Source organism: Rhipicephalus microplus, chromosome 2, assembly GCF_043290135.1.
Source record: "Rhipicephalus microplus isolate Deutch F79 chromosome 2, USDA_Rmic, whole genome shotgun sequence".
Classification (NCBI taxonomy): Eukaryota; Metazoa; Arthropoda; class Arachnida; order Ixodida; family Ixodidae; genus Rhipicephalus; species Rhipicephalus microplus.
The window spans coordinates 15595906-15608992 of NC_134701.1; the positions used below are offsets into that span (position 1 = coordinate 15595906).

Below are 13087 nucleotides of genomic sequence, written 5' to 3' on the forward strand. Positions count from 1 at the left end.
TGAGAGGTAGGGAGGGGTACGGAGGCCGGATTGTCGGACAGCGAAGGGGTGGTAGCCACCTTAAAATGACGTTGGGGAGCTGAACCCGTACTGCAAACCGAAGAGGAGCGCGAACGCGATTCTTTGGGTTGAAACTGAGTAATTGCCCTCAGTTTCATCGTCTAGACTTGGGTTTCACTGCTAGTATTAGCAGCTAATATGATTGATGTGTTTATTTTTTATTTTTATTTTATTTAATACATACTGCAGACCACACTTCGGTCCAAGCAGGAGGGCATGGTGTAATGCAAAGAGAAACACAATACACGCAAAACAAAACAAAAAAACAGTGCACAGTTACTCAGTATCGCAAGTACTACATTCGATTGTCTGGTTCCAGTCTGAAATGGTGCGTGGAAAAAATGAAAATTTGAACGTGTCCGTTCTCGCGAAGTACGGAGTTAGTGCATTTGGTTGGCGATGTCTTGTCGGTCTTGTGTTTAATGGAGAAAGAAAAGGGGTTGGATCAAGGGAAAGTTTGCGATTATATAAGAGAGACAGAAAATCAAGGCGGGACTTCTTTCTACGATCCTGAAGGGAAGGAATATTATTAGCTAGCATTAGGTCTGTGGGGGAGTTCGTTCGCAAAAACCTAGAATAAACAAACCGAATGGCCTTCCGCTGAATCCTTTCAAGTTTTTTAACGTTTTGTTTAGTATGGGGGTCCCACATGATACTCGCATACTCCAGCTTCGGCCTAACGAAAGTGAAATAACTAAGAAGCTTTACGTTTGGAGGGGAATTTCTGAGCTTATATCTTAGGAAGCATAATTTCCGAAAGGCAGACGAGCAAATATTATCTAAGTTGTTTGTTAGCGTAACGCCGAGGTACTTATAACTGTCAATCTGTGTGAGAGAAGACGATCCTAATTTATACACGTGTTCACTAAGGTTTTTCTTTCCCGTTACACAGAGATATACACTTTTTTCCAAATTTAATTCCATTCCCCATTCTACACACCACTCCCGCACGTTTTCATTTTACATGGACTGATGCACCAGTTTGTGCAGATTCCGGAATCTGACTCAACTGCTGGTGTCCTTGTTTGTGCAAGGACAACTCAAGATGAAGTATTTAGTGTACGCTTGCAAGTCTTATGTTTTGTAAAAATTGAGCCCGCCCTCTTTATTGCTGTTTTCTTTGTGAATGTTAAACCAGTTTTCAAAAGCTAATGCATGGACTTGGACAACTCCTCGAAAGAGAAAACCTGGCATGCAAGTTGGCAGCAGCTACAGACTTCATTCTCCACAATGTACAACAGGCTAAAAATAATTGTTTGCTGGCTGCTGCTTTCCTTGCCCTATCGTTTTTCTTGTTTGAGCACCATACATACAACTGTAGGGATAGCAATCGACAGAATCAAAAGTGACATCTTTGAGCACTTTCAATGTATGCTTTGTAGTAGTGGTCAGTGGGCTCATCACAGTGAATTATTGTTTCACAATTTGAAGTCAGAGCAAGCTAACAAAATGCAGATGTGTGTAAGCATTGTGCTTGCCTGCTCTACTATATCTTTTGCGGTGTTGTTGCTTGCGCCTGCATGTCTTTCAGTAGTCAGGAGTGTGCTGGAAAAAAAAAAATGGAACTAGGCCAATATTTTTTCATTGGTTCGAAGGTTGCATTGTTGGTCTACTGGAATAAATGGTAGTGGACGCTAAAAATGCTATTGTTTTCTTGAATGGGCACTCTGCTAGCACTAAATAAGCACTTCTAGGTATCCAGAATGGTTTTTTCATAATGCATGTAGACTTAACGCTCACATTTAGTACCCCTTTAAGAGGCATAATTACTTGACAGTCCTTCCTCCTCTTGGAATGTTTGGACACCTTTCAGATGCATTTGTTTCTTTGACCTTATAACACTCACGCTGTTGGTCTAGCGTCATTTATAATTGTAAAGAAGTGTTCAGCCAGCCTCTATACTTACTCCAGTGTTCTTGTCTTTCAGGGGACCCGTACAACAATAGTTCAGGCACCCTAGACCCTTTCAAGACCCTATTTGTGGCACGGATTGTGAGTATGGTTGCTTCGGGGTATATCTGGGGGGTTGCTCATCATGATCAGCCTACTTTATGTCCACTGAATGATGAAGACCTTTCACAATAATCTCTAATCCACCGTATCTTGTGTGAGCCGAGTTGTTTATTTTCATAAGTTACTCATTTCATTAATGGGACTGCGGACTGCTCGGAAAAAATTTGCAGATTGTGGCGCAAATGAAAAGATTGTTCATCACATCGGTGGCATGCTTTTGTCCACTAAAAAAAGGAATTATAATTTTGTCTTAATGTTTAAAGTCGACCAAAAGTCACCGCTAGCGTGGCCCAACAGCAATGTGGTAAATCTGCTGGTAGGACAACAAATCCTCGCTCATTTCAGTTTATACATTAATTTGCTTAAAAACAAACATCTATAACTTGAAAGAGTATTTTACGCACTTGATGCAGCTTTAGGCTGTGCCAGAGATAAATTTTAGTTTTTTTTTTTTGTCAGGCGTTCAAATAGGCGCCCGGTAGCACTGCCAGCGGCGTGTTTGCTTGCCTGTATGCCTGCCTGCAAACGGCGCAGAAACGCGAACAGGGCATTTGCCGCTCCTCATAAGAACAACAAGAAATAGTGTGCGTGACTTAAACGACCACTAAGGTATTTGTTTTATAAATAAACAAGGCCTCCAAAAACTAGGCAGATTTAGTTTTTGACTTCCACTGGCAGTAAAATTGTCATTGCTTTCACCGACCAGTGTTGTGGGCATTCATACCACTGCCAGAAGGACACCGAATTTTGATAAAAAAATTCAGTTTTAAAACTTTCTACACACTTTCCAAAGAAAGCACTGCAAGGTAAGACATTTTAATTTGTTTGCTTTTTTATTCTGACACAAAACAGAAAAGCACTGAAGGACAATCCCTTTAAAACAAGGGTAGGTTTGGCTCGTCAGGATAATTTACAAGAATAACACTGTGTACATTGTTGCCAGTCATTCTTCCTGTCATTATGCAGACCCTAATATTTTAAGTGCATCATAAGGCAGGCAAAATATTGAAGCCACAGTGGCAGCATAGACAGTTTTCTAACACTTCAACGAAAACATGGATGGGAAATATGTCAACCCCATGATTCAAACGATTTTTGCTAGGGTTTTTATTCAAGTGCTCTCCTAGGCAATGCTGAAGCAAGTTGCACGGATATTCATATTCGTTAACGCCTAGTGTTGGGCAAATGTTTTTCAACGTTTAAAGCAAATGTTATAGGCAATGTGCGCTGAGCTAGTAATGCAGAAGTGCATGAAAGGAATCACTGTGCTTTGTGCAGCAGCCCACCCATAAGCGAAGGTGTGCCATTAACTCGTAAGAACTACGCACTTCAAACGAAGTTTTCAGTTTTTCTGTCATGGCTATGCTCCAGAAACCTGTGAGAACAGTAGATTAGTGTACGCTGGTCAAGCAAGGGATCTTGCGGGCACGTTTATGAAGTATTACATGCTGTAGTTAGCTAGCTCCCTGAGAATATAATCTTCTCGCAAGTTAACTGATACTTTTTACTGCGCTGAAGGAAACGAGGGGCAAAGTTATTTCCAAGTCTGCGGTCTACAATTCGTTGTTGCAAAGCCATCATCAGATCTGCCAATTTTCCCTTGTATGCTGCTGCTGTTTTTCCACTGTATTGCAGGTCGTAAACAGTAACATTAAGAAGTTCAGCATTCGAGGCAAAACGTTGCAGACTGCGATAATTTCAAAATTTCTCATGTACTTTTGTTGTCCTTAAGAGCACTGTGTGTACTAGCAAAGCTGTGCCATGTTGTTCTATTGCGCTACAAGACAGCTGAAATGTCGCCTGCAAAGCTGGCATGTGACGAACTTACTGAAAGACTTCAGTGATTCCACTCCTGCGTCAAAGTGTGCCAAATCACTTACTGCACCATTCTTATAATATCAACAGAAACTGCTCCTAAGTTCGGGTTGAGGGGGGGTGCCTATCACCGGCAATAGCCACGCCAGCACGTGCAGCTTGTTCTTGAAGCCGCTCATGTTGCAGCCACGTACCAAGAATTATTCCACTGAATAAGCAGCAGTCGTGCGTGCATTCAAAGTAAACCACGATGCTATGCTTGGTGCCACAGCTTCTGTTGTGCTAGTTAACAAAACAGCAAAACACGCTCTTCACAGAGGCTCGTGGTGGCCAATCGGTAGCGTGTAAGCGTGGCGGCGATTCATTAGCAGACGTCCGTTTCATAAATACTGCTACTACCTCGTCTCAAGAGCCACACTGCGTATAATTAAGCAATTTTCACTGATAACTGTGTGTCGCCAAAATGCTGGTCGCATCTATTTCTGGACCTCGTGATCTAACTTTCCATGCTTTGTGCCCACAGAAGAACACGTGAACAGTGAGAAAGCGTGGGCACTTGAAATTTTCGGTATGCATGGATCTTCATCCAAAAGAGCTTTTTTATAATTCGATCTATAAGTACATCCGCATTTATTATAGCTCTTGCGCTAAATGCCCCTAAAAGACCTTACCGTTTCCAGCTTGTGAGTGCTAGGCTACGAATTAAAATTTTAAGAGCGAAGCTCCTAAAGCCGTGGCTCTGTACATCCCTTGTACGTGACCGCCTGGTTCTATGACGCAGGTGGTGCTAGTGTGACAGATGGACGCTTTGCCCCACTCATAAATATTCTCTCCATGGATATGCTGTGATTTTTTTTTTGTCTTTTTTTTAAATGCCTTCCCATTGTTAAAAGCATGGCTCCTGATCGGAGCAGCCTCAATTTAGTTTTTTTTTATATTATACACTCTGTTTTCAATAGTGGGCCCATCGCTAATGGCTGGTGTAAGGAAAGGACACAAAAGTGCTGTGCTTAGGTACGATTTGTGGCTAAAAGGACTTAAAAGCGCCGAGGGACGCCAAACCGAAACTGAAGAAGACGAGCGGAGGGCAGGTGGCACGAAGGCGATAACAAGAAAGGAAAAAGAAGAGGAGAAGCAGAAGGAGCGTGCGAAAACGAGCTCGAGCGAGGAGGCCACGAAGGCAGACGAAGCAGTGTGCCGCTCGAGAGGACGAGTTCCTGGGAGCGTTCCTGAGCCGGACGTGGGACCCGTACGTGTCGGCCAGGTCGAGCTCCGGTGTGTTCGCTCGGGGTCGAATACGCCGGCCGGTGCAAGGTGCAAGGACGGGGCCTGCTGAACGGCTCCTGCCTGGGTGCAGTGGCCGGGAGCAGGTTCGTGGGCGAGGCCTACCGGGCGTGGTCCTCGTGAGCCGGGGCCTGACCCTGAACCTCAGGAGTTGCGACCCTGACTGCTGGCCGCGACGTCTGACTAAACGGCGCTGCACACGGTAGCGCATCCGTGTGCCGTAAGCCGCTCCAGCCGTGCCACCTTTGCCCTCGCGCACGTCGACGATCGCATCATGTCGGGACGACGGGGACCCAAACTGTGAGGCAGCGTTTTTCTCTTGCGAACTGAGAACTCTACGCGCTGGACTCGGAGTAAGCGTAGCCGCGAGCTCTCCGCATGCTAGAGGTCTGACTCTCGTACATGTTGCGTGACGCGTGGCGTGTAGGGTTGGACATATAGTTTTATTTTCACCTGCCACTTCGTTCTCTAGTGTATAATATAACGCTTCTTTTGTTCGCATCCATTGTTGATGTTAATCCTTTTTCGTCCGCTATCAACAAACACAGTGACGAACGTCCTTAACCATCACAGCTGGGTTGTCAAAAGCCCCTTTGTAACGCGGCTACTCCATGTTGCGCATCCACTCCTTGCTTTCAAATAGCTGGAGGTTAAAAAATAACATTACAGTATCAAGTTCATTGCTGCACGTTGCTTCATTTTTTCTTTTTTTTGCTGCATCACTTGAGAGCGCAGTTGCTGGGGCTCGCTATCTCCAGGCGTCATGAGACTGCTTGTAAACATTCTGTGTCTCTCCTTTGCGTTTAGATAACTGACAACACGAAAACCACATCGGCACCGATAGTGCATATCGTTCCTTTAAGCAGCGTCGTGTAGAGCTATGCGATATTGGGTTCAAAGGATGCAATTTTACATCATCTGCGAGGAGCACTATCTGTGGGGTTGCCATTTCAAAGGTCTGCACACTCGTCCTACGCACGAAGGAGAACTTCCTGCATGCGCTGTATTCGATATCCGTACAGCAACTTGAATGAGTACAGCCCCCCCTGAACACCTCTTGCACGCTAATGCTTGTATAGTACAAACGGTGCGTACGTGTGGATCTCCGAGGTGGCGCGAAGAAGGTGAGGCACCCTTGCGATCAATGCGCAGTGCACACCCCCTATATGGCCGCTCCAGGAAGCGAAGTACGTACTTTTAAATGCGAAGCATTTTTTTGCATACTGCACGCGTTTTTGGCCTGTGTCTGCCTGCATACCTACCTGCCTGCCTGCCTGCCTGCCTGCCTGCCTGCCTGCCTGCCTACCTACCCACCCACCCACCCATCCATCCATCCATCCATCCCAGGGTTATATGGTGTGACAAAACAGTTTCCAAAACACAGTGGCGCACATGCACATTCTATATATACTCGGAAACTGCGAAAACGGATGTGGATAACGAACGTGGCGTTAAGAAAAAGCTCTTATTGGCTGCAGGAATCGAATCCTAGCATTGTGCAAGGCAAGGAAGTATTCTACCACAGAGCCACGGCAGGCATCACGTCGGGTTTACGTAAATTGTAGTTAGGTGCCATTTGCTGAAGTTGATTTGTGTAGCTGTGTTGAGGGCTACAGTGATGGAAGGGCGGCTCTATTTGCTCCAAACTGCTCGGAAAAAAATATGCTGCTCTATGCTGCTTCAAACACTGATTTTTGTTATTGATTGCTCCAAACCTGCTCCAAAATGGCACTGAGAGAATTAGAATGATTAAACTATACACCCAACTCATAAGCCCTAAAGAAAACGAAAAAAAGATGCTCATATAGCAATTGGCGGCAGCGGGGTACAACGACGCACAACACCGTGGTTGTCCCCCGCCGCTGGTGTCCGTAACCACTGTTGCTCGAAATAAGAAAAAAAAAACAAAAAAAACTTAGTACCAAGGACACAATGGGGCTTGAACCCGGGTCCGCTGCATGCCAGCCCAGCATTCTACCGCTGAGCCTCGCCAGTGCTTAGGATTTGTTCGCAAACTCGCCTTAGGCAAGCTTGATGTCCGGAAAGGAATCTCGTTGATGAGTATTAAAGCGTTTTAGAACAGAAAACAAACAACCAGGCATCACACAATGCGAATAGCATAACAAATGGGTCGTACAATGCTCCAACCCATTACAAAAGCTTGTTCTTCATCACCTAAGTAATAACTGTGGCGCATACCCACTTCAGCCTTAATTCCTCATCGTCATCGTCGTCAGCCACTGCATTGACAATCGGCACAAAATTCTTTGCAAGTGTTTAGTGGATACCATGCTTTTCAGAAGAATGTTGAAAGATACCGTAGCGATTGCCTGCCTACTACCCCAAAATTATTATTAATGGCATAGTGGGTACCCAGCAAGTGTGTTTTAACCAGTTATCCAATGAGCGTTCAGAAAAGGCTGTGAAAGGCCGCTCTTCTAGCTTTCGCTGTGACTGTGCTGCATGGGCCTGGCATTTTTTTTTTTTTTCAGCTTTACTTGCAGAATACTTTGGTAAAATGTGAAAATGAGCAACATAGTTTTGATCTCATCGTGATTCATCATCATCAGCTTGACTAAGCCCACTGCAGGGCAAAAGCCTCTCCCATGTTCTGCCAATAAACACAGTCCTGTGCTTTCTGGTGCCATGCTATAGCTGCAAACATCTTCATCTCATCTGCCCACATAATTTTTTGTCTCCCTCTTATGCGTTTAACCTACTCTTAAAATTCATTCAGCAACAGTTAATTACCAGTAGTTATCCTGTTTATGCGTTACGTGTACATTTCTTCTTAGTTTCACCTATGATATCCATAGCCCCTGTTTCTTTCCTGACCCAATCTGCTGTCATCCTGTCTTCATCAGCCTCTAGGCTTCTGCTCTGATTTTCTACTCTTTATTTTTAGCAACAGTTATATTGGACTGTGATTACTTCTAAAATGTAGTGCTCTTGTTAAAAGGTTTGATCTCATTTTTGCCACAAGTACTGGTAATTTAAATATATACATCATATTATGGTACATTCTATAACCAACCAGTTTTTTAATTGTTTGATTGTTGCCTATGAAAACTATTTCATAATAGACAATATTTGAGATGCTTGGACAATGCTTTGAACTCCACGAGTTGTTTGGCAGATTTTGTAACTGCTCGTGAAACACAAATCTCCTGACATTTTTTTTCTATTCAGAAAACACTTATGGACACTTATGGCTGCTCCGAAGGGGTGCTTTGCCTGCTCCAAAGTCTGCTCCAAAAAGTAAAGTCTTGTCTATCACTAGGGCGCGCGCACTAGCACAAACACTAGTGCTTTATATCAGCTGACTGCTTCTGGTGTTGCTAATATCCATGTTGCTGCTGCCATTTTTATGCAACTTTAAACAACTGCTAATATAAAGTTTATGTGGCTGTTTAATGCATGTGTGCGCATGCATTTGTACCTACATTTAGCGTGACTTCATAACTTCTCTCTCAATAATAAAAATGAAAAACACATTCACCTTCCATCCGCATGCTTCGTATAACACCAATTCCCAAGGTACGTCCAATTTTTTAAAGTCTGTTCGCATTGAAAGTACAACATGTAGAACGGTATACATACAAGCCACCTCTAATGCCTGCCAAAATAATGCGCATGCCCTTAAAGTCAAACTTCACAGTTGCTGCTCTAGGGCTATAACCCCCCCCAAACGTTTGTTCATGCTCCACTAAAACTAATGGCGCGTTTCTCTCTGCTTGAGTAACAATTGATGGCAGGCCTGGCACGCGAGGCGATGTTATCGCATGCGCCCTCTGTGCAACTGAGGTAGGTCGGCCCTTTTCATGTCATCGTTAGCTGCGTTCGTTGCTCTCACTAGTGCGCTTTTACCCATGTGTAAAACATACCCAGCAGGGCAACAGATGTGCCATTTGCGCTATGTGCCAAACTTGTTTATCAGCGTCGTACTGCGCCTTGTAGGCCCGTGTACTCAGATTTGGGTGCACGTTAAAGAACCCCAGGTGGTCAAAATTTCCGGAGCCCTCCACTACGGCGTCTCTCATAATCAAATGGTGGTTTTGGGACGTTAAACCCCACAAATCAATCAATCAGCGTCGTACTGCGCCGCAGCACCAGAATATAGCCGCAAAGAAGGTGCGAAAGCCATCAAGTGTCGGGTCCAGAAACGTCGATGAACTATTTCTGTTTACAGTCGACTCTCATTAATTCAAACTCGAAGGGACCCCTGGATTTTGTTTGAATTATCAGAAGTTCTCATATATGCGACTCTGGGTAAGGTGACAGCACAAATTATGATCAGACATCTATATTCACACTTTTAAGCATCTCTAGATCCTAACTACACAAAAACAGAGAGCGGTGCATGTATGGTCAACAAGTTTATTGACTATCTACTGCTGACTAGACCTTTTAAAAAAATCATGGATGGTCAACTGCTTATTTGCCACATGCGCATTTAGCACAAAGCTCTCGATGCCAGTAAGTGCTGCCAGTTGATTCTGAGAGTTTTCTGTTGTTGTCAGAAATTTTCTCACTTTAGCAATGTACTGGAAAGCCTGTGCAGTTGTCACATTTTCCACTTCCGGTTCTTCTTCACTTTCACTGCTGTGTTGTGCTGGCAGCACCTCTGCCACCAAGTCATCGAGTGTGTCCTCCCTGCACACGCACAGGTTATCATCAGTAGCTGCATAACTGTCGAGGTCGGCAGCTATGTTGTGCGCTTTTAGAGCAGACAGCACTTGGCTTTCATCGTCGCCCTCAGTCTGCAAGCAGTCAGATGAAGTGGCAATGCTGCAGCCAGGTATGCGGAAGGCATGCTCGAAGCAGTTCCTTATTGTTGCTGATGTGACAGCATTCCATGCGTCGGCGAGCATGCCCAACGATGAGAGTAGTGTGACACTGTAAGGCATGGAATTGTCCATACATATCAGCATTCTCTTTAGCAGTGTTTTCCGGTAATTAAGCTTCAAGCATTTGATTACCCCTTGATCCAGGGGCTGGAGGACAGCTGTAGTGTTCGGAGGCAGAAATTCAAGGCGAATTGCTTCCAGCCCCTCCACGTCGCCGTGCGCAGGGCAGTTATCAACAATGAGCAAAATTTTCCTTTTCGCTCGCTTCATTTGCCCATCCAGTTTGCGGAGCCAACCCTCGAACAAAGCTTGCGTCATCCAGGCTCGCGTGTTTCCGTCATATGCAACTGGGAGCGTTCGGACGCCTTTAAAGCACCTGGGACGCTTTGACTTGCCCACAACGAAGAGTTCTGGCTTGTGACTTCCGTCCATATTGGCGCAAACCATGACGGTTAACCGTTCTTTGCTCAGCTTTCCGCCAGTGCAACGCTCTCCCTTGCGACACAAGGTTTGATCGGGCAGGCACTTAAAAAACAGCCCCATTTCGTCGGCATTATATACATCAGCCGGGGAGTATTCAAGCAGCAGGCTTTGAAGTCTAGTCTGCCGCCAGTCAGAAGAAACAGCTTCATCGACCACTGCTGCTTCACCACTCACTGTTTTGAAGGAGAGACCGTGGCGTTCCTTGAACTGAGAAATCCAGCCATCGCTGCACTTGAAATCTTCAATTCCCAAGTGCAAGGAAAGTTCTTCAGCTTTCTCTCGTAGGATTGGCCCATTTATTGGTAAATTGGAGCTCCGTGCGCGCTTGAGCCAAAGAAGCACGGCGTTTTCGAGATCCGGGTACGCAGCTTCCCTAAGCCTTTTCCGATCGGGAGCGAAGCGGCTCGCGTTATTCTGCAGCTTGTCTTTGGCTTTCAGAATGGTTGTGAGAGTACTTTTGGTTATTCCATACTTCAGTGCCACTTCGGTCTTCTTTACCCCAGCGTCGACTTCTTGGATAGCGGCCAATTTCTCTTTTAGGGGTAGTGTCCGATATTTTCCTCGCGGTGACGTGGTCGATCGAAAAATGCGCAGCACGTAAGAAAGACGGGCAGACCTGTACGCATTCTGTGGGCAGGTCACGTGCTTCGGAGTCGGCCGGCGCCACCGGCACGCCGGAAAAGCAGAGATAAGCCGCGAGCCAGCTTCGTAACCACCGGGCCGTTTTTGTTTTTCGTTTTTTTTCCACCGCGGCGCGGAATGCTGAGAAATGATTGTGTGGCAAAACCTTTTCCCTTGAAGTTTTAAGGCGCTTATTTTTCAATATCAGACTATTATGATAATCATAAGCACGCAAATTTTCAAATATTGCCAGCAAATCAGCAGAAATTTTCCGGCATGGACAGGCAGAAAGTACGAATTAACCGAATGACGAAGTTTGAATTAAGCGGCTTTTAAATACATTGAAAGCGTAGCGAGCCAACCAAAATTTTGAATTTTGTATGAATTAACCGAAAGTTCGAATTATCAGAGTTTGAATTATCGCGAGTCTACTGTAGTTTCATCGAAACGGTTATATTTTCGGGTACGGTCGCGGTTGCTATGTGTGCGAATTTCTCGCGAGCCCTTCTATGGGCTGCGGTTTCAAAGCAAAAAGACTACGAAATGAGCATCTCTCCCTGGCGCGGCTGTGTTCTCTTACACCAGCGTTAAGTAACGGTGCTCACAAGAAGCGCGAGTGGTGCCCGAGTACCAAAACAGCTTAGCAAAGACGTGCACATGTCTGCTCAACAAGCGCATGCACGTATTCTCGTTCATCTAGCCATTGTGCTTTGAGCTTATCGACTCATTTGTTGATGCTCGCGTTTTCAGGTTAAAGAACTAGGTGTCTGTACATAACTAAAAAAGTCACAGTTGCACTGCAAGAACGATCCAATGAATGATATAGCAGCAAATTGTAATGTTATATGAACTGAGGCTGGCAGCTAACTCTTTTGGATCTGATCTTATGTAACTGTGGCGTACGAGAATTTGGCCACTTAAGGGGAGACGCTCCTCGAAAAAGTTTTTTTTTTATTTCTAGTGATAGAGACTTGAAAAGTTTGTTATTAGTATAGTTTTTCATGCAGTTTTCAAATATGCAATCATTTTTTGTGTAGCTGCTATAATTATTGAGTTATGCCATAAACAATAGCAAAAAGTTACATTTTTTGTGGGCACTCTTTTATGTACTAAACTTTCAGTAAAAGCACTGTGTCTGATCTTATTTGACTCTTGGTAGATTGAAAAGTGCAAATATCTATATAGATATGTCACAGAAATATTGGAACCAAGAAAAAAAAAATTGTATTGAATGACTTATTATTTTCAATCTCCCTTGAAACAATAAGCTAATATTTTCACAACTAATGCCGGTAGGCATTGCAATTTAGAGTAGATATTTGCATTCTGCATGTGTTGAAGAATATGTGTGCCAAGTTTCGTTACTATACAATGAATATAAGTTTCTAAAAGGCTGCCCGGAAAACGTGAAACTCAGAAAAAATGAAAATGAGAAAAACAAGTTTGAAAGTTCGCAAAGTTGGCATTTATTAGGAAATCATTCTTTTTGCATCAAATTGGGGCACAATGAAAAGTACCTTGCTTTGAATGCACTGCAAGTGTCTAGAAGTCCCCTGCACCATAGCTTGGTCCTTCACGGCTCTTGCGGTCAGTGTCCTCAACACGAGCTCTCTTCGCTGTGTTGCGACGGTGTGCCCTCGCTTCTGCAGTTTGCTTCAGGTTCATCTTCCTGATGCGCATGACGTCACAGTGGTCACCATGTGTGGCCAGATCTTGTGAGGGGAGAATTCCAATGCCTTCGAGCACTTCTTCAAAGCCCCTGTGGCCTTTGTTGTACCAGAGTACAGCAAGAGCGGTGGCTGTCTCCACAGTTTTTCTGGAGGCGAACTTTGTTTTTGGACATAGCAGCCATATCTTGCTGTTCAGCGATTCGGCTGCATTCTGTGTCTTGCCATCAAGGCACCGAATAAGGAGTTTCTCCTCTGTAAGGCGCTTGTAGATAGGCACAATTGCCAATCCTTGAG

General features: G+C 44.6%; 1 protein-coding gene across 3 annotated transcripts in view; it reads left to right on the forward strand.

The window, feature by feature from the left end:
• The window catches only part of LOC119169203 (uncharacterized), a 341045-nt gene that overhangs the window by 27371 nt on the left and 300587 nt on the right, over positions 1–13087 (forward strand). For all 3 annotated transcript variants that reach the window (XM_075886230.1, XM_075886226.1, XM_037420316.2), the window contains exon 4: positions 1988–2052. In XM_075886230.1, the coding sequence (XP_075742345.1) occupies positions 1988–2052 (65 nt within the window). The remainder of the gene's footprint in view (positions 1–1987; positions 2053–13087) is intronic.